General features: G+C 42.0%; 2 protein-coding genes across 9 annotated transcripts in view; both read right to left on the minus strand.

The window, feature by feature from the left end:
* LOC135539611 (eukaryotic translation initiation factor 4B-like) overlaps positions 1 to 13,479 on the minus strand; it is a 56,111-nt gene extending 42,632 nt beyond the window's left edge. For all 8 annotated transcript variants that reach the window (XM_064965597.1, XM_064965594.1, XM_064965596.1 and 5 more), the window contains exons 1-4: positions 13,433 to 13,479; positions 4,758 to 4,910; positions 4,297 to 4,502; positions 2,868 to 2,984 (exon numbers count right to left, since the gene is read on the minus strand). In XM_064965597.1, coding sequence (XP_064821669.1) covers positions 2,868 to 2,984; positions 4,297 to 4,502; positions 4,758 to 4,910; positions 13,433 to 13,445 — 489 coding nt within the window. In that variant the 5' untranslated portion in view covers positions 13,446 to 13,479. The remainder of the gene's footprint in view (positions 1 to 2,867; positions 2,985 to 4,296; positions 4,503 to 4,757; positions 4,911 to 13,432) is intronic.
* A 1,747-nt stretch (positions 13,480 to 15,226) lies between these two features.
* krt18b (keratin 18b) lies at positions 15,227 to 21,395 on the minus strand. The gene is made up of 7 exons (XM_064965600.1): positions 20,809 to 21,395; positions 18,756 to 18,838; positions 17,840 to 17,996; positions 17,284 to 17,448; positions 16,590 to 16,715; positions 16,131 to 16,351; positions 15,227 to 15,422 (listed from the first exon to the last, which is right to left on the minus strand). Exons 1-7 carry the CDS (start codon positions 21,283 to 21,285, stop codon positions 15,389 to 15,391), a joined length of 1,263 nt encoding a protein of 420 aa, XP_064821672.1. The 5' UTR covers positions 21,286 to 21,395; the 3' UTR covers positions 15,227 to 15,388.
* Between the last annotated feature and the right edge of the window lie 896 nt (positions 21,396 to 22,291).

The raw sequence follows: 22,291 nt of genomic DNA on the forward strand, positions 1-22,291 counted from the left end.
AGATTGAGGTCAGGGCTTTGTGATGACCACTCCAATACCTTGACTTCCATTTTGCCACAACTTTGGAAGTATGCTTGGGGTCATCGTCCATTTGGAAGACCCATTTGCGACCAAGCTTTAACTTCCTGACTGATGTCTTGAGATGTTGCTTCAATATATCCACATCATTTTCCTTCCTCATGATGCCATCTATTTTGTGAAGTGCACCAGTCCCTCCTGCAGCAAAGCACCCCCACAACAAGATGCTGCACCCCTGTGCTTCACAGTTGGGATGGTCTTCTTCAGCTTGCAAGCCTCCCCCTTTTCCTCCAAACATAACGATGGTCATTATGGCCAAACAGTTCTATTATTGTTTCATCAGACCAGAGGACAAAAAGTACGATATTTGTCCCCATGTGCAGTTGCAAACTGTAGTCTGGCTTGTTTTAAATGGAGGTTTTGGAGCAGTGGCTTCTTCCTTGCTGAGTGGCCTTTCACGTTATGTCAATATAGGACTTGTTTTACTGTGGATACAGATACTTTTGTACCCGTTTCCTCCAGCATCTTCACAAGGTCCTTTGCTGTTGTTCTGGGATTGATTTGCACTTTTTGCACAGTCAACTTAGTGTATTGTAAACGTCTGACCCACTGGAACTGTGATACCGTGAATTATACGTGAAATAATCTGTCTGTAAACAATTGTTGGAAAAATTACTTAGGACATTAATTTGTGCATGACACAACTGACTTGCCAAAACTATAGTTTGTTAACAAGACATTTTGAGTGGTTGAAAAACAAGTTAATGATGCCAACCTAAGTGTATGTAAACTTTTGACTTCAACTGTATGTCCCTTGAAGTAAACTATAGACAAGTTTGGTTGTTAAGCAACAAAACCTGAGCATGCGCAACTATGGGGCAACACAGAGGAGCTGGCTTAGATTGTTGACAACATGTTAACTATATTTTGTCTCTTACTGAAAACAAATCCATTTGAACAATGAGCACTTTTGTCTCAAATACATCACAGTTGTTGGTTAGTATTGACATCAAATCTGCCATAACAAGACATGGTATCAAGAACAAGATTAAACGAGTCACTTACAATTCCCCACATGGCAGTTTGTCATTGTTGGTAGCTATGTGGCTATCCAGAATCACAACCCAGACTTCTGCCCCATTGAAGTGTGTGTATGATTTGTGACATTGTCAACTAACCCAAACTATTACCAAAACTGAATGGATGTTGTGATTGATATAATCAAATGTACAGTGGGGCAAAAAAGTATTTAGTCAGCCACCAATTGTGCAAGTTCTCCCACTTAAAAAGATGAGGCCTGTAATTTTCATCATAGCTACACTTAAACTGACAGACAAAATGAGAAGAAAAAAAATCCAGAAAATCACATTGTAAAATTTGTAATGAATTTATTTGCAAAATATGGTGGAAAATAAGTATTTGGTCACCTACAAATAAGCAAGATGTCTGGCTCTCATAGACCTGTAACTTCTTCTTTAAGAGGCTCCTCTGTCCTCCATTCGTTACCTGTTTGAACTTGTTATCAGTATAAAGAAAGGACACCTGTCCACAACCTCAAACAGTCACACTCCAAACTCCACTATGGCCAAGACCAAAGAGCTGTCAAAGGACACCAGAAACAAAATTGTAGATCTGCACCAGGCTGGGAAGACTGAATCTGCAATAGGTAAGCAGCTTGGTTTGAAGAAATCAACTGTGGGAGCAATTAGGAAATGGAAGACATACAAGACCACTGATAATCTCCCTCGATCTGGGGCTCCACGCAAGTTCTCACCCCGTGGGGTCAAAATGATCACAAGAACGGTGAGCAAAAATCCCAGAACCACACGGGGGGACCTAGTGAATGACCTGCAGAGAGCTGGGACCAAAGAAACAAAGCCTACCATCAGTAACACACTACGCCGCCAGGGACTCAAATCCCGCAGTGCCAGACGTGTCCCCCTGCTTAAGCCACTACATGTCCAGGCCCATCTGAAGTTTGCTAGAGAGCATTTGGATAATCCAGAAGAAGATTGGGAGAATGCTGAGTTGCATCCAAAGAACACCATACCTACTGTGAAGCATTGGGGTGGAAACATCATGCTTTGGGGCTGTTTTTCTGCAAAGGGACCAGGAGGACTGATCCGTGTAAAGGAAAGAATGAATGGGGCAATGTATCGTGAGATTTTGAGTGAAAACCTCCTTCCATCAGCAAGATCATTGAAGATGAAACGTGGCTGGGTCTTTCAGCATGACAATGATCCCAAACACACCGCCCAGGCAACGAAGGAGTGGCTTCGTAAGAAGCATTTCAAGTGAGTGGAGTGGCCTAGCCAGTCTCCAGATCTCAACCCCATAGAAAATCTTTGGAGGGAGTAGAAAGTCCGTGTTGACCAGCAACAGCCCCAAAACATCACTGCTCTAGAGGAAATCTACATGGATGAATGGGCCAAAATACCAGCAAGTGTGTGTGAAAACCTTGCGAAGACTTACAGAAAACATTTGACCTCTGTCATTGCCAACAAAGGGTACTTTTGTTATTGACCAAATACTTATTTTTCACCAAAATTTGCAAATAAATTCATAAAAAAATCCTACAAGGTGATTTTCTGGATTTTTTTTCTCATTTTGTCTGTCATAGTTGAAGTGTACCTATGATGAAAATTACAGGCCTCTCATCTTTTTAAGTGGGAGAACTTGCACAATTGGTGGCTGACTAAATACTTTTTTGCCCCACTGTATATGTGATGAATCCTAATTAGAGACAGACATTTGGGTCATCATGCTCATCATTGATCTCATTGTTCCTAGACCAGGGACCTCGAATAAAGACCCTCAAACCTTTCTCTCCTCAGTGTGTTGTTTCTTACCTCCTCGTTGAGAGTCAGCGCCCTCAAGAGGGAGTCAACGTCGTCAAACTCTGCGTAGCCAAAGCCCTTCAGCCTCTCTGGGTTACTGGGCTCCCGTGGCAAGCGCACCGCACTGATCTGAGAACAGAGGGGAGATGTGGACCAGTGAGAAGGTGAGAGTGCTGATGGAGAACTGCACTGGTCTGAGGTCGGAAATAAGACAGACGAGTGAATGCGAGAGGAACTCCACGACAGTCTCAGAAGAGGGGAAATACTGCAGTGACATAAAATGAATGGGTATATCGTTGGTATGGTACAGGTAGAGTCAACGTGCGGGGGCAACGGTGTTCGAGGTAATATGTACCTTGTAGAGTTATTAAAGTGACTATGCACAGATGATAACAGAGAAGCAGCAGTGGGGGGGGGGGCGGCAAAACAAATAGTGAGGGTAGACATTAGATTAGATGTCCAGGAGTCTTATGGCTTGGGTGTAGAAGCTGTTTAGAGACCTCTTGGACCTAGACTTGGTGCTTAAGTACCTGCTTGACGTGTGGTAGCAGAGAGAACAGTCTATGACTAGGGTGGCTGGAGTCTGAATTTTAAGGGCCTTCCTCTGACATCGCCTGGTACAGAGGTCCAGGATGGCCGGAAGCCATCACTGACCCCAATAACGTACTGGGCCGTACGCACTACCCTCTGTAGTGCCTTGCGGTCGGAGGCCGAGCAGTTGCCATAACAGGAAGTGATTCAACCCTCGATGGCACAGCTGTCAAACTTTTTGAAGATCTGAGGACCATGCCAAATCTTTTCAGTCTCCTGAGGGGGAATAGGTTTTGTCGTGCACACTTCATGACTGTCCTGGTGTGCTTGGACCACGTTAGTTTGTTGGTGATGTGGACGCCAAGGAACATGAAGCTCTCAACCTGCTCTCCTACAGCCCCGTCGATGAGAACGGGGGAATGCTAGGTCCTCTTTTTCCTGTAGTCCACAATAATCTCCTTTGTCTTGATCACATTGAGGGACAGGTTGTTATCCTTGCACGGCAGTCAGGTCTCTGACCTCCTCCCCATAGGCTGTATCATTGTCTGTGATCACTGTCATCGGCAAACTTAATGGAGTTGGAGTCATGCCTGGCCGTGCAGTCATAATAACGATTAAGTCGAATGACACAATTACAGATTCATAAGCTTTCTATTCAATCTGCAGCCTATAACAATGTTGGGAAATATTTAAATTGGTTCTATATTCAGTTAGCACAGCATGTATGCATTCATATGTTCTCATTTTAGAAGGGATGTTCTCTACCGTGACAGTTGTTTTAACATAGTTTTTGAAAATCGCAAGTAAAATATTGGGCCCAATAAATTCACAATTAGATATTTTGTCCAAATCATGCAGCCCTAGGTATGACCAACATTTTGTCCCCATTTGATAACAGCTGAGTACATACCGCTAGGCCCCGGAAGAAGTCCTTGATAGATTCCTCTGAGACATCGTAGGGCAGGTTGCCCAGGAAGGCTGTGTAGGGGGGGCTGCGGGGGAGGCGTGAACGGTCCACATTGGGCTCACGGGCCGACCGTGGCGCTGTGGGCAGGATGTTACGGTCTATTGCGGGGGCCCGGTAACTGTCCTCCCCTGTGTGCCAGGAGGTGGACACTGAGGGAGAGAATGAGGGATTTGTTTTTCCAGAGACAAATGGATTTCAATGGATAGGTGAGACATTACAGAAAAATTGTGTGAAACAACAAGACATGACTCCCAATGGAACATGACAGAGAAGCATGTTAGCTCTTTACAAGACATTTCACAGATCTGAGACATCCTGTACATTGCCTTTTGAAACCCTGGAAAGTTTGTTCCTTTGGATGTGCCCCCATATGAATCTTCATCAAGAATCAAGTTGTCCCTCACCATCTCCTTCCAGGTCATCGGTCTCATCAGCCCAGCTGGTGGACTTGGCGTAGCTGGGTTGCGGTGGTGGAGCGTTGCCCCCACTCCTACTGTCCTCTGCGAGGAAGTCAGTGAGGGTCAGAGTCTTCCCCTTCTTATTCCCCTTTTTCTTAGCTGGAAAGGGATAGAGTTGAGACATAAGTGGACTGCATTGAAGTGAAATGAACACAGGTGAACTCTCCAAAAACAACCCCTAATCACTGCCTGCCTTCTGCGTTTTCTCGTCTGAATGGTCTGGATTAGTGTGGTTGTCAGTCCGTTTCTGCTTTTTGAGAACTCCTTGTTGAACCGTCATGTCAAACATTGGCAAGAGGCAAACAGATCTGGGATCAGGCCAGGTCTGGATGGGTGTAACCAATATGGCTCCAACTGGTGTATTTCTTAAACCTATCCAGAGTATAGCCACGTATTTGAAAACCGAAGGGGTAAGGGGACAGGTTTAAGGGTTGTATTGGGACCAGGCATGGGAATAATTGTAATCAAATTTAAGTCAGGGCTCCCGAGTGGCGCAGCGGTCTAAGGCACTGCGTCTCAATGCAAGAAGCGTCACTAGGGTCGTTGGATCGAATCCAGACTATCACATCCGGCTGTGATTGGGAGTCCCTTAAGGCGGCGCACAATTGGTTGGGGTAAGCCGTTATTGTAATAAGAATTTGTTCTTAGTTGACTTGCTTAGTTAAAAATGTTGAAAAATAATAATAATAAATTATAATATTTGTAGGATATGGCTTCAAGTCATTACATCAGCCAGTGTCCTCAAAATTGAAGACACACAGCAGGTGGATGGAGAGCTCTTAGATGATGTAATGACATGAAGCCATAGCCCACTACACGCGGTCCATTAAACTTGATGTGTGCCTCCCGAGTGGAGCAGTGGTTTAAGGCGCTCGCTGTGCCACTAAAGATTCTGGGTTCAGGTCCAGGCTCTGTCGCAGCCGGCCACGACGGGGCGCACAATTGGCCCAACGTCGTCCGAGTTAAGGGAGGGTTTGACCGGCAGGGATGTCCTTGTCCCCGCACACTAGCGACTCCTGTGGCAGGCCGAGCGCAGTGCACGCCAACACGGCGGCCAGGTGCACGGTGTGTTCCTACAACACATTGGTGAGGCTGGCTTGCGGGTTAAGTGGGCATTGTGTTAAGAAGCATTGCAACTTGGTTGGGTTGTGTTTCGGAGGACGCATGCCTCTCCCGAGTCCGTACGGGACTTCCAGCGATGAGCCAAGAATATAACTACCAATTGGATACCACAGGATTGGGGAGAATAAGGGGTATAAAAAAATTATACAAAATAATAACTACTAGCAGCCCATCCCCTTGTTTCACAAACCACAAAGACACAGTATCCATATGGAGCTAATGGAAATGCTGGATAAACTAAAGTGCATCGTTTTCACATACTGCCATTGACATTCTCTGAAAAAAGGAAAACAGCCAATTGGTTGAGAAAAGGGCTCAAACCGCCCTTCTTGCCGACAGCGGCGCACAAACAATTGCTCAATTTGAACCGCTGTTGTGGATCGCTCTGGTCCAGCAGCATTTCAGATAAGGGAGCAACATTGCCCTGACCATGATAAGGAAACTGTGTGTGTGTGTGTCTAATGGGCCTTGATAGTGTGTGTGTGGGGCCAGATGAGCCTTGGCACGACTCACCCATTCTAAAACAGGGAGTGGTCTCTATTGCTGAATATTAACCGCCACCAAGTTGCAAAGTTCCAAAACAAACTGGGCATCACAGACAAGTGCTTTTACAACTCTAAGTAGGCATTAGAGAAGGGCGCAACACAAAATGTCAGTTTCTCCTGTTTGCAGAAACTGAGTTTGATTGTTTTTCAAGGTAAAGGTCACTTCAGAAAGTATTCAGACCCCTTCACTTTTTCCACATGTTGCTGTGTTACAGCCTGAATTTGAAATGGATTAAATTGAGATTTTGTCACTGGCCTAGTACACACAACATCCCATAATGTCAAAGTGGAATTGTTTTTTGAAATTATTTACAAATTGAAAATGAAAATCTGAAATGTTTTGAGTCAATAAGCATTCAACCCCTTTGCTATGGCCAGTCTAAATAAGTACAGGAGTAAAACATTGCTTAATTAGTCACATAATAAGTTTCAATAATCATGTTTAACATGTTGGTTTAAAAAAAAAAATTTTTTTAAACGACTACCTTGTTTCTGTACCCCACACACACAGGTAACTGTCGAGCAGTGAATTTCAAACAGATTTAACCACAAAGACCAGGGAGGTTTTCCAACGCTTCACAAAGATGGGTAAAAAAAAAACACACATTGATATCCGTTTGAGCATGGTGAAGTTATTAATTACACTTTGGATAGTGTTCCAATACACCCAGTCACTACAAAGACACAGGCATCATTCTGAAGGATTTCACAATGAGGCCAATGGTGACTTTAAAAACCGCTCCTGAGTGTAATTGCAGTGCTAAGAGAAGACTGAGGATGGATCAACAACAATGTAGTTACTCCACAATACTAACCTAATTCACAGAGTGAAAATGAAGCCTGTACAGCTAAAAAATATATTCCAAAACATGTATCCCGTTTGCAACAAAAAAAGTAATACTGCAAAAAATGATGCAGTACCTTACTATGTCCCACTCTCCATATTTTCAAGCATAGTAGTGGCTGCAGCATGTTATGAGTAAGCTTGTAATCATTAAGGACTGGGGAGTTTTTCAGGATGAAAAAAGAAACGGAATTAAGGTAAGCACAGGCAAAATCCTAGACAAACCCCTGGATCAGTCTGCTTTACCCCAGACACTGGGAGATGAATTCACCTTTCAGCGGGACAATAACCGAAAACACAATGCCAAATATACACTGGAGTTGCTTGCCAAGACGACATTAGATGTTTCTGAGTGGCCTAGTTACAGTTTTGAATAAAATCAATGGCAAGACTTGAACATAGCTGTCCAGCTATGATCAACAACCAACTTGACAGAGCTTGAAGAAATTTGAAAATTATAAAATGTGCAAATATTGTACAATTTTGTTGTGCAAAGCTCTTAGAAAGACTCACAGCTGTAAATCGCTGCCAAAGGTGATTCTAACATGTATTGACTCAGTGGGAATACTTAGTCACTTAGATTTATGTATTTCATTTTCAATACATTTGCAAAACATGTTCCCACTATTATTATGGGGTTTTGTACGTAGATGGGTGAGGGAAAAAAATATATTTAATACATTTTTAATTCAGGGTGTAAAAACAAAATGTGGAATAAGTCCAGGGGTATGAGTATTTTCTGAAGGTACATTAGGCGTGTGTTAGACACACTCATCAAAATTTGTTTTTGTGGCCCAGAAATGGTTGACTACTGGTTCTAGGGTGTCAATGGACCCAGCTCTTCTGATGGAGCAGGTTTGGGCTGTTTATTTTGGTTTGAAGCAGACTGAGGAAAAACAAATTAGGGCTGGCAGCTTAATTGTGAAAATCCCAGCTGTCAGGAAATTATTTTCACACACTACAGAGCATCACAGCCCATTTATAATTGGCATCTAGTCAGTGGGTCACACACTGTTTACAATGGATGATGGCACCAGTGCAATGAGTAGCAACAAATACAATAAATACACTTGAATTGTATTAGTTAGTTATGAGCTTTATCCATCCTGGCAACTAGCTACTGTAGCTTTATTAAATCCTAGCAAACAGCCTACAGGTCTATGTGCAAGGTATTGTATCATTATTATGAATTATCTGAAACCAATTTAAGGACAGTCCCAGTCAGTATTAAATAGAACGTTGGGGCCCCGCCCACCTGTGCGGATAACAACTTGGTTACCCCACTGGCTCACAGCAAACACTTGACATTTTCAAATACACTTATCTTGTCTGCTTGTTTAAGTAAATTACAAAAACTACATTTAAATAAAACATTACGTTTCAACACTCCCAAGTGTTCTCACTAATTAGAAAAACATAATATTGTAGGGCTTCCCTCGTAACCCTTATGATGGCGCTAAGGTTAGCGACGCGAGTGCTAACTAGCTACCAACCAGAAAATGAAGCTGACCAACACAGGCAGACTAAAACTACAAGTAGTGAGTCAACTTACAAAGACTATACTAAACAAGTCAAACGTCTTACCTGTGATTAAATGTTTTCCACACACACAACCATGTGTAGCCTACTTGGACACCGGATCACCACATTTACCCACCCTTCTACACTGAATAGCCTGAAGCAACAGGGCTCTTCACACAGCCTCCATTTCCCAAGTGGGAGCATTGTAAACCGTAGGTCGGGATTTTTGACCTGGTTACACCACAGCAGCTTTTCCCATGTTTTATAATTGTTAAATAAAAATCTACAACAACGTTTGCTCTGTTACAATGGGGGTTAATGGGGAAAAAAAAATGTCCCCAATTTGTGAGCGTGGTCGAGGGGAATTCCTTCTTATGACATGAATACCGACTCAGTGTATAGCCAGTGAGTCATTCTTGCCAATCAATGTAGTAAGCTAGCTAGCCCCCTTGCCAATGTAGCCATCATGCCAAAGCTAGCTAACTAGTTATACAAATCAATTTAGAACTAGATGGTTCGTAGCTATTTATCAACACAAATTAAGCTCACTAGCTAGTTACTAACCCATATGAGACCCTTACTGGTTTTAGCGTATTATTGATGATAATACTCCCCCGTCCAAAAGATACTATTAACAGACCCAACGTTCATCCCGAAAGATCAAACTATTTTGGAAATGAGGAACGTAGCGATCTATCAGCGATACAAAAAAATGTTAAATTACTACACACATTTATAGGGTTAGTGATCCCACACAACCATATCTCCATGTTACAGCGAATGTTTACGGAAAACAGAAGGAAGACAGTCGACTACCTCTGCTAACTAGGTATCTGCACCAATTCACCTTTAAACAGAACATGTAAGGTCTATGGACTATAAGGAGTAACGTTAGGCTCCTTTAGTCCAATATTGGGCCAGCTACCTACCCATTGTCATTACACCCACTTGCTTATGGCGTAAGCATGCTGCAGTTTGGCTGGCGCCTAGCCAGTGTGCTTGCATACTCTCTTAAAAGACTTTCTCTTGAAAAACTAGAAAAAAGTGCCAGTAGTACTGTTTGTCAATTTTGAGATGCCGTGGCCAGTATACATTCCTCGAAATATCATTAATCTAAGAAATCTCAAGAACTCTGTCAAATCATACGTTTTTGCAGAGGATATCTTAGTCGCACAATCTTACATATAACTAAGATGTTTGGGGCAGTATTTCTCAGTGAAAAAAAATGTGCATGAAAGCAAGTTGTCTCTCGTTGAATGACACAAGACACTTCATTGACAAATCCCTACAGTTGACCAATCACCGAAGGGGCTTAACCTCTTGAATGTAGAGGGCAGTATTTTGATGTTTGGATGAAAAACGTACCCAAATGAAACTGCCTATTTCTCAGGCCTAGAATCTAGAATATGCATATAATTGTCAGAATAGGATAGAAAACACTAAAGTTTCCAAAACTGTCAAAATATTGTCTGTGAGTATAACAGAACTGATATCGCCAGCGAAAACCTGAGGAAAATCCAACCAGGAAGTGCTGTTTTTCCTGCCTTCCCTCCATTTAAAGGGATATTTACCAGATTCCATTTTCTATGGCTTCCACATGGTGTGAACAGTCTTTAGACATGGTTTCAGGCTTTTATTCTGAAAAATGAGCGAGAAAGATCACATTGCGTAATTGGATGGCTGGGTGCCAGCAGAGTTTTGCATGCGTGAGCAGCTTGGAGCAGACATTTTCTCTCACTCCTATTGAAAAAGCAACGGTCCGGTTGAAATATTATTGATTATTTATTGTAAAAAACAACCTGAGGATTGATTATAAAAAAACGTTTGACATGTTTTTATGAACTTTACAGATACTATTTGGAATTTGTCTGCCCCGTCGTGACCGCTCGAGCCTGTGGATTTCTGAACATAACGCACCAACCAAATGGAGGTTTTTGGATAAAAATAAATATTTATGGAACAAAAGGAACATTTATTGTGTAACTGGGAATCTCGTGAGTGCAAACATCCGAAGATCAATGGTAAGCGATTCATTTTATTGCTTTTGTGACCACTCTACTTTGCTGCTAGCTGTTTGTAATGTTTTGTCTGCTGAGATGTCCTAACATAAACGCTTGGATAGCTTTCGCCAAAAAGCTTTTTTTGAAACTGACACGCCAGGTGGATTAACAACAAGCTACGCTGTGTTTTGCTATATTGCACTTGTGATTCCATGAAAATGTTATATTTTTAGTAATTTAATTTGAATTTGGCTGTCTGCAAAATAATCCCGCTGACGGGATGAGTGTGCCAAGAAGTTAAGACTTCTACTGCCAACTTCGGCTTGTCTCGAGAAAAACATGTTGTGCCCGAACAACTGGAAGAACCTTTGTTTGAAGACCAAAACATCACAAAATGTCAAACTGGTCCAAACTGTTTTGGCTGGGAAGCATGCAGGCACCTTTCGTCAGAAAAAGACTGCTGATGAGGAAAACTGCTTGAGTTAAAGTGGAACTGACAGAATTTTAGCAACATTAAATCTTAATCAAATCTGTTTATATAGACTGCCCAGGAAGATTATGACACCTTTTTTGTAAGCACTTAGATATGGTCATTTTCATAAATTCATAGAATGTTTGGGAATGCGTGTAGTAAGGCATTTCTGAAAACTCTATAGCAATAGAGTTGGAAAACGGCCATGCGTTTGGACAATTAATTGACACTGCGGTAAATAAAAACGACATTTTTTAAAATCTGTCTTGTCCAGGACCGAAGACTATGCAGACCTGTGTGCCATATCCAATCAGAGCTACAGTAGGCCTATAGGCAAATAAGTCATATGGGCCTGCCATAATTCACTTTGAACTGGACTGTGTGTTTACAGGCAATAGCAACATCGTGACTTTAGATCATTAGAACACATTTGCCAAAAAAATACACCTGAATAGATTTCTGCAAATATGTAAACACCACAGGGGTCCTCTTACATTTTGGGAACTTCACAGTCCTATTGAGTAAACAACCATGAAAAAAGGTAGGCCCTCTCTCCCTCAGTTGCATATAGCACATCAACAAGATCAACAACTAATGCTAGCCTGAGCGAGATGAGCCAAAATCTAATGAGGGAACATTAGATAAACCCTCTCAAACTTTCAGCTAGATGGCCATCAAAATTGCACTGATAAACGATGGGGAACAGTAGCCTGATTGTCCTTCTGCAGCTTGCCTGCCAATGCCGGAACACAGGAAGAGCTTGGCAGCAGCTAATGGGAATCCATAATAAATACAAATGCATACTTGTCCCAACCCATGTTTTGACAACTGAATGAGAACTTGCCTGCCCGCCCATGTGATCAACGCCAAATACATTTGACAACTAAGAGATATGCTAACTGTGGATAAATCGCTTCGCATAGCTAGCGAAGCGATTCAAATGTCTACTAACCACTGATGGTTAGTACGAGTGTCCGGTGTTGTGCGGAAAATCTCCCACTGGCAGAATCCCTCCACTGCCAGAATCCCCCCCATTTCCTTAATTTTTGTGGCTAGAGTCAAATATTTTCTATAGAACAAACTTCCCGTTAGAATAGGTAACCGAAATGAATAATTAATGTATGTGTCATATTAAACAGTGGGAATACAATGTTGGTCTGCAATAAACATTGCAGAACAACTATGGCTGAACACTTTCAAAATACTTGTCGAATAAGACACGGGAGAGATGATGCATTTTGGCAAAGAGATTTATGTATAGACTAATACAAATCAGTAGCGGATTTAGGTACGGGCGAAATGTGCAGCATCTTGCCAAGCCCTGGTGCGGGCGGGGACTGGCTGCACCGGGCGCCATACAAGCTAGAACCGCCACATACACTTGAAACAAATAGCCAACCCAAAAACTGCAGACAAAAATGCTTTCTGCTACTAAAATCAGTGAAATGTAGGCTAAACTAACAACGGAGTTTGGAGCAGAAATCTCAACTAGCAAGCAATTCGCAGCAATGAAATACGCGAAATGGGGAGGGGGGGGGATTCTGGCACAACACCGGAAACTGTCGTACTTCACCCATCGGTTACCAAAAATCATCTCTAATCCGGGGACCCAAATGCGCACGTGGGGAATTTATTGGGAATCCCATGCCATTCAACCAAACCCTACTCCAAGAAATTCCCTTGCGCCTATAGCAATAGCGTAGATCGTCTGAGAGCACAGTAAATCGTCCACTATCTAACGTTAGACACAGTGTGACCGTTCTTTCAGTAACGTTGTTTATGTATAACATAACATAACTACCTGCTTAACAATATATAATAAAAGCAAAAGACGACCTCAAAAGTCAACTTGCGACACGTTACATAAAATAAAATAAACACCGGTGGGACAAAATGATTCAACTTGCAAATCGCTGCCTCGCGTAACCATAGCTAGTTTTAACGTTACACCCCTTGGCCGGCCAGAGGGTCTTTATCCCTCAGAAACAGTCGTTTGATAACATTATACACATAGGACATTGACACAAGGTGTAAACACCAGTCAAACAATATGTGCTAGTTGTGCGGAGCTGATACACTCTGAAATTTCCCAACTCGTTCACCCACATAAACCTCACCTGCCGCCGCCATGTTGGAGAGCGAGTTCGTACCAGATTCCCGGATGAAGGCGTCAGAAGTTTATTAACGAGAACGCGCATCTTTGGTTTCGAGCCTCAAATCCCTCCCGCCTTGCCCATGTAATTTATTTTCTATAATAAACTGGGTGGTTCGAGCCCTGAATGCTGATTGACAGCCGTGGTATATCAGACCGTATACCACGGGTATGACAAAACATTTATTTGTACTGTTCTAATTACGTTGGTAAGCAGTTTATAATAGCAATAAGGCACCTCAGGGGTTCGTGGTATATGGCCAATATACCATGGCTAAGGGCTGTTCCAGGCACTCCGCGATGCTTTATGCATAAGAACAGCCCTTAGCCAGTGGTATATTATACATATATCACACCCCCTCATGCCTTATTGCTTAATTATGAACTGTGTGGTTCAATCCCTAAATGCTAATTGGCTGACAGCCGTGGTATATCAGACTATATACCACGGGTATGACAAAACATTTATTTTTACTGCTCTAATTACATTGGTAACCAGTTTATAAAAAGCAATAACGCACCTCAGGGGTTTGTGGTATGTGGCCAATATACCACGGCTAACGGCTGTATCCAGGCACTCCGCAATGCGTCGTGCATAAGAACAGCCCTTAGCCATGGTTTATTGGCCATATACCACACTCCCTCATGCCTTATTGCTTAATTAGGCCTATTTTATATTAGAATATTATGTTATAGTTTGTATGCCCACATGGCCAATTTTAGGCATCTCAAAGCGGTTTCATACCATTTGGATTTTTTGTTGTTGTTTATAGATAGGCAGGATATATGTTTTACGTGTTGTTGCATAGGCCTACTATGTCTATTTTTCATTCATTATTAGATAATTTATCCGTCAACCCATTCATTAATTTGCTCATTCATTAATTAGATTAATTCATTATAGTACCAACCTGACCAATAAAAACAGTCGCACCTAATGTCAATATTTGTGTCTTATCATCTCATGATCTCATCTTGTGCTATTGAACTGAAAGTTTGCTGCACTCAAGGATAATTCACTGCAAGCAAAAAATAAGATGATTCACATCTTTATTTTTATAAACTAACTTCAAATAGATCAATATTATATTGATCTATGGATAACATGGATAACCTAAGGAGGACGTACAGTCATTTCTTCTTAGGTTATCCATGTTGTAGGCTATTGATTCAGTATTTGAGTGACAGCTTGTAGATATATCGATAACGTAACCTACTTACCTTCATAATAGGTAGCATAAACTATGCATTGCACTCTAGTCTTCCTTGTGTATTGCCTAATAAAAACTGGATGGGTTGAGCCCTGAATGCTGATTGGCTGACAGCCGTGGTATATCAGGGGGTGTCGTGCCTAAGAACAGCCCTTAGCCGTGGTATATTGGCCATATACCACACCCCCCGGGCCTTATTGTTTAAATATAGCCTAACAGAGTAGCCTACCTATATTCAAGAAATGCACTAGCCTCAATTGCTTCCTAAAGCATTCTGTTCCATAGTAGCCTATTCACAATGAGTCATAATTAATTAATGATTTTCTGTATGTGTTGGGATTAAGTACTTTACTCATACATTTCTTCCCTCATTACTAAACCACACCGTCCTTTGTTTTATGGTGATATGTTTTGCAATAGCCCCTTTCTGTGCACTGAGGTCATTTCTGGACATGTAGTCATGCACCCCTAGAGACAATGTGTAATACTTGCCAATCAGTTCATCATGGTGCAGTGGAACAAAGAAACAAATATGAGGAAACAACATGTTAAATGGTAACCATTGTATTTATTGCAGCTTTTTGTTTGTTTGCCATGATAACACAATGCTATGCCTATTTGATGGGTTTGACTTCTCCGCGTCTGTGCGTATATCTCTCTCTCTCCATGAAGTTGATAATTGGTCGTCACTTTTTTCCACCCTCATTCCCTTATGGTTTCAGTTCATCCATAGCGTCTTGAAGCCTGGAATAGAATTAATAGGTATTAAAACACAGGGCATTAATTAATTGACAGGACAGATGATACTGCCATACCTAGTTTTTACTGTAGATGGCATTAAACCTCCTCAAGTACTGTACTTCACCCATACTAATTGCTACTGACGTGATATGTGTCACCACCACCTCCCCATCATTATTTCCTGTTTCAACTCCTTAGATTTTATTTAAAGTATGCTCTGTGGCCGTTTGGGGTACATGAACTTGAAGCATAGCTGACATAAGCATTGAGATGCTAAAATAATAAGCATTTTAATTACTATCAATCCTCAAACCTAAGAAAAGAGTGTGCATCTCAATAATCAAAAGTTTCTTCCTCTCCTTCTCACGTCCTTTCCTTCACCTTCACTAATGTGTAAGGAAATGGATTAGTGGACGAAGCCCCCATCCTATAACAGTCACCTATCAATTTGTCTTTAGATCAGTGCAGATGATGGAAACAAACCGAGGAGAGTTAAGACTATTGAGACACACTCCTAGTCATTCAGCCACTCACCTTCATCCACTTGCTTGAAGTCTCTTGAAAGGAAGTGACTTTAGACTATTGAGACACAGCCCTAGTCAACCACTAGCCCCTATTCCCTCATACACTTGCTTGTAGTTTCTTGAAAGGAATCCACTTTAGACTATAGAGACACACCCCTAGTCAGCCTTTAGTCCCTTGTCCACTTACTTGAAGTCTCCCCCATCGAGCAAGCTCCTGTATGTTGCGATCTCGGCCTCCAGCTTCATCTTCATATTGAGCAGTGCCTCATACTCCTGGCCCTGCTGCTGGATGTTGCCCCGCAGGTTTGTCAGCTCGCCCTCCAGACGGATGAGGATAGCATTGTACTTCTCCACCTCCATGTTGGAACGCATCTCTGTGTTACGCAAGGTGTCTTCCAAGGAGGATTTCTGCTGGGAATTACAGGGGAATGTTGGGAATGGTCTTCTAAATTTTGTTGAATGATACTGTGATTATTAGAATGTTGGAATTTGGAGATATGGATGGTATGTCTAAGGTATGGCAGCAGACTTTAAAAGGAGGTTGTACATAGAGGACATGCATGGGTTACTATCAGTTCCATTTCTACTCAGAGGAATTAAGGAATTTAACGGAAATATGTTATCATATTGAAAGAATTTTCCTTGCCAAGCTCTTTTGGGATGCCAGCTCGATCTCGAGGGTCTGTAGCTGTCTCTGTAGGTCGCTCATCTCCATCTGGGCCCCCTGCAGGGCCTCTGTGTTCTGGGATACCTGCACCTGTACGTCTGAGATCTATACCACAGCACAGGGGAAGAAATGAAGGTAAGGAGATAGGGATGTTTATGAATAAGGGAAGGAGATAGGGAGGGATGGAAGAAGGTAAGGAGATAGGGAGGGAGGGAAGAAGGGAAGGAGCGAAGCTTAGGGCTCTATTCAATCTGTAATGCTGAAGCGTTACAGATTCCACAATATAAATTGAATGGTAATTTCCGATTGAGTTGACATATGCAGCGTTTACCGTGAATGAAGTCTCCGCTAAAGTGGGAACATTGCCTTTAAATTTCAATCACACTTTAAAGCTGAACTTCCGTGATGCGGATTGAATAGAGCCTTTAGTCATCTAGAAAGTTGAATTCATGTTTTAGATTTCAGGAATTTTTGTGTGACTAGACTACCCATACAACAAAACATGTTTTCAATGGAAGGTAAACTTTCAGTGGATAAAACAATGTTATCCTGGCCAGTGGGTGTGGGTTACTCCATTTTAGTTTTAATTGCAGAACAAAAAACAGTAATTATAGGTTTGATGTGGTGTGTAATGATAGTATGATACAATGATCTTACAAACATGATGGGCTACCTGGTTTTCGTGCCACACTTTGAGGTCCTTTGCGTTATTCAGAGCCATCTTCTCGTAGTTGGCCCTCATCTCCTCCATGACCAGACTCAGGTCCTGACCTTTAGGGGCGTCCACGTCCACCTGCACCCCCGACTGGGAGATCTGGGTCCTCATTTCCATCACCTCCTGTTGGAGAGAGGGAAAGGGGAAGGGGAGAGAGAGCAAGAGAGAGGGAGAGATAAACAGAGAAAAAAAAGGATATAGGCATTCCAATATTAGCTGACTGTGAAACTTGAAAAGTTCATAGCCAGTGATAAGGTTAATCTGATATTATCACATTATCGTTGTTCTTCAGGGAATTGTATTGTTCTTCATTCTATTTCTATTCTCCATAATGAAAATGTTCTATTTCAAATTATTATTTGACATTGACATTCAGTCTCGGTGCTATAATAGCTCACGTTGCTATGGTTTTTCCTAGGATAATTCTTATCTTCAATATTTTCTAATGTAAGGAACATTTTCTATTTCAAATGATTATTTGATATGGACATTCAATCTCAATGTTATAGCTCACATTGTCATGGTTCTTCCTGAGGAAGATGAGTTCCTCCCTCACGGCCTCGATCTCACTCTCCACATTCATCCTGCCCATGTTGGTGTTATCAATGACCTTCTTCAGCCCGGCGATGTCCGCCTCCACTGACTGACGAATGCTGAACTCAGATTCAAATCTGTGGGCACAGGGACACTGTCACTAAACTCTACATTGACATGAAATACCCTGACATTTTGGGTTAAAGGGACAAAATGGCTGCCATGTTTCAGTTTACTAGGGGTAGGATGGATTTGAAGCAAATACTGATCTGAGGTCAATTTGGTATTTTTCTCGTCCTTTTGATTATCATTAGAATTTGGGGAGGAAAGTTGATCCTCGGTCTGTGTCTGTGGGCAATTACTATCTCCTGAACAGTTCACCAAGGTCATAAGAGCTATGCAGCATAGGGGTTGCATGTAAGAGGTTACATGCACATCAGGCATTCACGTACAGATGCAAAGATGAAGATTCATTATGAGAGATTAGACTTTCTCTGCCAACTCTGCATACTGGTACCGGCACAAGACTTCCTCTCTTGTGGGTCTGGCATGTCTTAAACTCTTGAGAGTTTCTCCTTGCTTAATGGCTGACACACCACTAAATTGACTTTATAGTGGCCCATTGGGCACACACTGGTTGAATCAATGTTGTTTCCACATAATTTAAATGAAATCATGTTGAACCAACATGGAATAAACGTTGAACTGACATCTGTGCCCAGTGGGAGGGATTTGAGCCAATGAACTTTGTGAGAAGCACAATTACAGTATGAAATTGAACAGATCAAATGCTTTTCACGACAGAACAACAACATCTCAAAATAACCCCTGTATTGTTTACAAAGTAATGGCACAACCAATGTGCAGAAATATGTCATTTACAGTGGTAAACTCACTTTACTCTGAAGTCATCTGCAGCTAAGCGAGCATTATCAATTTGGAGGACAATACTAGCGTTATCCACTGTCGCATCGAAGACCTATTGGAGAAAAATAGTGTTAATTCCATTGAATATATGACAAAAAGAGATATAATGGACATACTTCTTATTTATCATGAAATACTAAATATTTTCTGAAACTATTTTTGCATGTGACATAAGCCTGCTATAATATGCTTTACTTTCCTTAACTTTTGAATCCATGTCAGTTATAGAGGAAGGCCTTTCCCCCATTTACTGCTCAATGCAAATAGATATGAACTTGCTTCCCATTCTAACTATTATTTTGTGTGTCATACATAGATGGGCTGGCAATAAAAAAGAAGAACTAATATGTTCCATCATTTGATTTGCTGCTCTTCACCAACCTAAAACAGGTGTTTTAAATGTACGCCTCCCAGGGGGGGTGTTATTGAAACCGGAAACCGCAGATTCTGAGTGATTTACAAAATGGGACCAAAACACAACTGAATCTATGGTTACGACCATATAACTCCGACTGCCCCTGAAAAAGAGGAAGCTGTGAACGGAAAAGCAGGACAATGAGTTCCTGTGCTAGGGCTGTCTGTTCTTCGTTTGCATTGTTAGAGGAAACGGGCCAGGCTTCCTGTCTTCCACCCCCAATCTGTGTGTTTGTAACCATGGTATTCTGGTGCGAATCACATAAAAAGGGGAACTCTTGTCGGTTTATGTGTCCGGCAAATGGAACAAGGCTAACATTCATCATAAGGGTGTCGTCATAAACTATAGAGGACTTTGAAATTCTTTTGAACAAACGTCAGTTTTTGCAGGGATTCCGAGAGCCCTTGTTGGAATTCTTTGACTGTGCTGTAAAAGCTATAACGGTTATAGAAAAAACACACCCACCAGCAATGTGTTTCAAATCTCACAGGGAATTATTTTTGTGTGTTGTCACCTCACATCTGGTTCATACCGCTGGTCCCTCTCACACTACACTATGCCCCAGAGTGGAGACACTGACCCGGGGAGGTCAAAATGCTTTGCAAACACTCTTGGAACTTTGTCTATAAGTTTTGTTCAGTTTTTTGATGATGATGATTCATTGCGTCCACTGTATTTGGTGATTCCTTTGAGGAACTCTTTGACCAAACTGAGAAGTGAGGGAACTAGTGAAGGAGGGGGAGGGAAAGTGGATATCTGACTGGCCTGCCACACCCTCTACAATGATTTATATATACAGTAGATGACTAACAGGGGGCGCTGTTTTGGAAGCCTCCATCTTGGCACTCCACCACTGTTATAAAAACAATTTTGGAAGCTATAGAAATGCATTTACAAAGGTCTGAATTTGTTTTTGCAATGTGTATTCTATTACCAACACCTTAATACATATCTTTTAATTATTTTATGTGAGCTAAACATAAACATTTCAAATTAAATAATATAAAGATTTAATTTCCTTAAAGTATGATTTTTTGAAAGTACTAATGTTACTGTCCCCAAAATACTTAAATACATATAATTTTGTCCTTGAAACATTTAAATTAAATACTGTAGAATTCCATTCATTCCTATGGAGGACTGCTTTTCAATATGGCCGGCTGGTGGCTTCAAAGTCTCTCATTGGCCAATACACAGCATCGACAATCCAGGGTTTAGATACATCATTGACCCTCTATTCAGTTAGGAATTTTGAGAGGCCAGTTGTTCCAATGCAGGGTTCCCCACAGAAATGTTGAAGTCAAAGCAAAAGCAAAGTAAATTGGTAAATAAATAATTGTCATTATGCTTAAACTAATTCTTGGATGGACATCTTCTCTCATATCATAATGGGTTTTAGTCCAACGAAAAGTTGCAGGAGTGGTGACATTACATTCATATTTTGACTTACTGGTTGATCAAATCAACACACTTATCTAAGCAACAAAATACAAAACCACAAATTCCTCAACTTAACCCTTTTCTTACACACATTATTCTTTCTCAACACCCCCCTCTCTTGTCTCTATCACTTTTCTAATGATACTGTATTTCATTCACACCCCCACCTTCTTGCGCAGGTCGTCCAGTATGCTGCTGTACTTGCTATAGTCGCGGGCGTCCGGTCCTCCCTTCTCCAGGGCCTCTCGGATCTTGACCTCCAGTTGTCCGTTGGCCTGCTCCAGGTTCCTCACTGTCTCCAGGTAGTTGGCTAGGCGGTCATTCAGGTTCTGCATGGCCCCCTTCTCGTTGCCCATGACGTGACCGCCTCCACCACCGGCTGCCGCAGCGTTGATCAGGCCACCCATGCCGGCACCCATGCCACCACCAATGCCAGTGCCCATACCACCGCCGCTCACCTTAAAGGAGGATGAGGAGTAGGAGGAAGAGCTGGCTGGGGCACCACTGCGGAGGCCCCCGTAAGATGCAGAGGAGATGCGGGTGCCCTGGCCGCCAGCCCCGCCGTAGGTGCTGGCAGCCCGGTAGGAGGACACAGGCGTGGTGCGTTGGAAGGAGATGTGGCTGTTGGACGGTCTGTAACTCATGACTGCTGATGGAGTAGTCAGAACGAATTAACAAATGGAAGAGAGAGGGAGAGAGAGAAAGAGAGAGAAAGGAGCCTCTGAGCTGAGCTACAGAAAGAGTGACGTGGGTAAAGTGAACCGGAGAACTTATACTTCCCCCCCAAACAAACCTCCTCTTTTCTCTCTTTTGCAGGCTGGCCTCCAAGACCCTGCCTACATCCACATCCCCCATCCTCTCTTTCCTACTCTCCTACCGCTTCTCTCATTCTCTCATTCCAAACTCTTTTCCCTAGCATTTGCATTTGCCCATGGATACTGCTCAACTTCTATCTACATGCAACATTTAGCTAACTATGTTATTTTTTTACATGCATCTGATGCAAATCACATGTCTGTGACATCTAATAAAAGATAACTTTCTATCTTGTCAATTCAGGTTACAAATTCCTCACACTGCAAAAATAAAATGTAAAACAGAAAAAAGAAAGAAACAAACACACAAAATGAAGAAAAGAGAGAAAGACTAGAGTTAATGATGAAGAAAACAATTAAAGAGAGCAAGGTTTATTCCTGGGCATGCTTTGAGATTCTTTGCTTTTTTCCCATAAAAGGCATAATTTGGAATGGTTGCTGCATACCCACTGGACAAAAACGGGTTGAAACCACAAGAGGTTGGTGGCACCTTAATTGGGGAGAACGGGTTCATGGTAATGACTGGGGTTCATGGTAATGGTTTCCAGGTGTTTGATGCCATTCCATTTGCTCTGTTCCGACCATTATTATGAGCCGTTCTCCCCTCAGCAGCCTCCTGTGGTTGAATCAAAGCTGTTTCCACGTTATTTCAACCCAAAAATTACATGTGAATAGCATCCTAGCTAGCACATTTGCTTCCTTGGAAGTTGTGGGAATGTACATTTTTGGTTTACCAATTGTTTCTGGGAACGAAGCCAGAAGTTTCCTGACCGGTAAAATTTATGTTTTTTTAAATGTTCTGAGAATGGAATGAAACATTTTACCTGTTCTGGGA

Source organism: Oncorhynchus masou, chromosome 5, assembly GCF_036934945.1.
Source record: "Oncorhynchus masou masou isolate Uvic2021 chromosome 5, UVic_Omas_1.1, whole genome shotgun sequence".
In the NCBI taxonomy this organism is placed as follows: domain Eukaryota; kingdom Metazoa; phylum Chordata; class Actinopteri; order Salmoniformes; family Salmonidae; genus Oncorhynchus; species Oncorhynchus masou.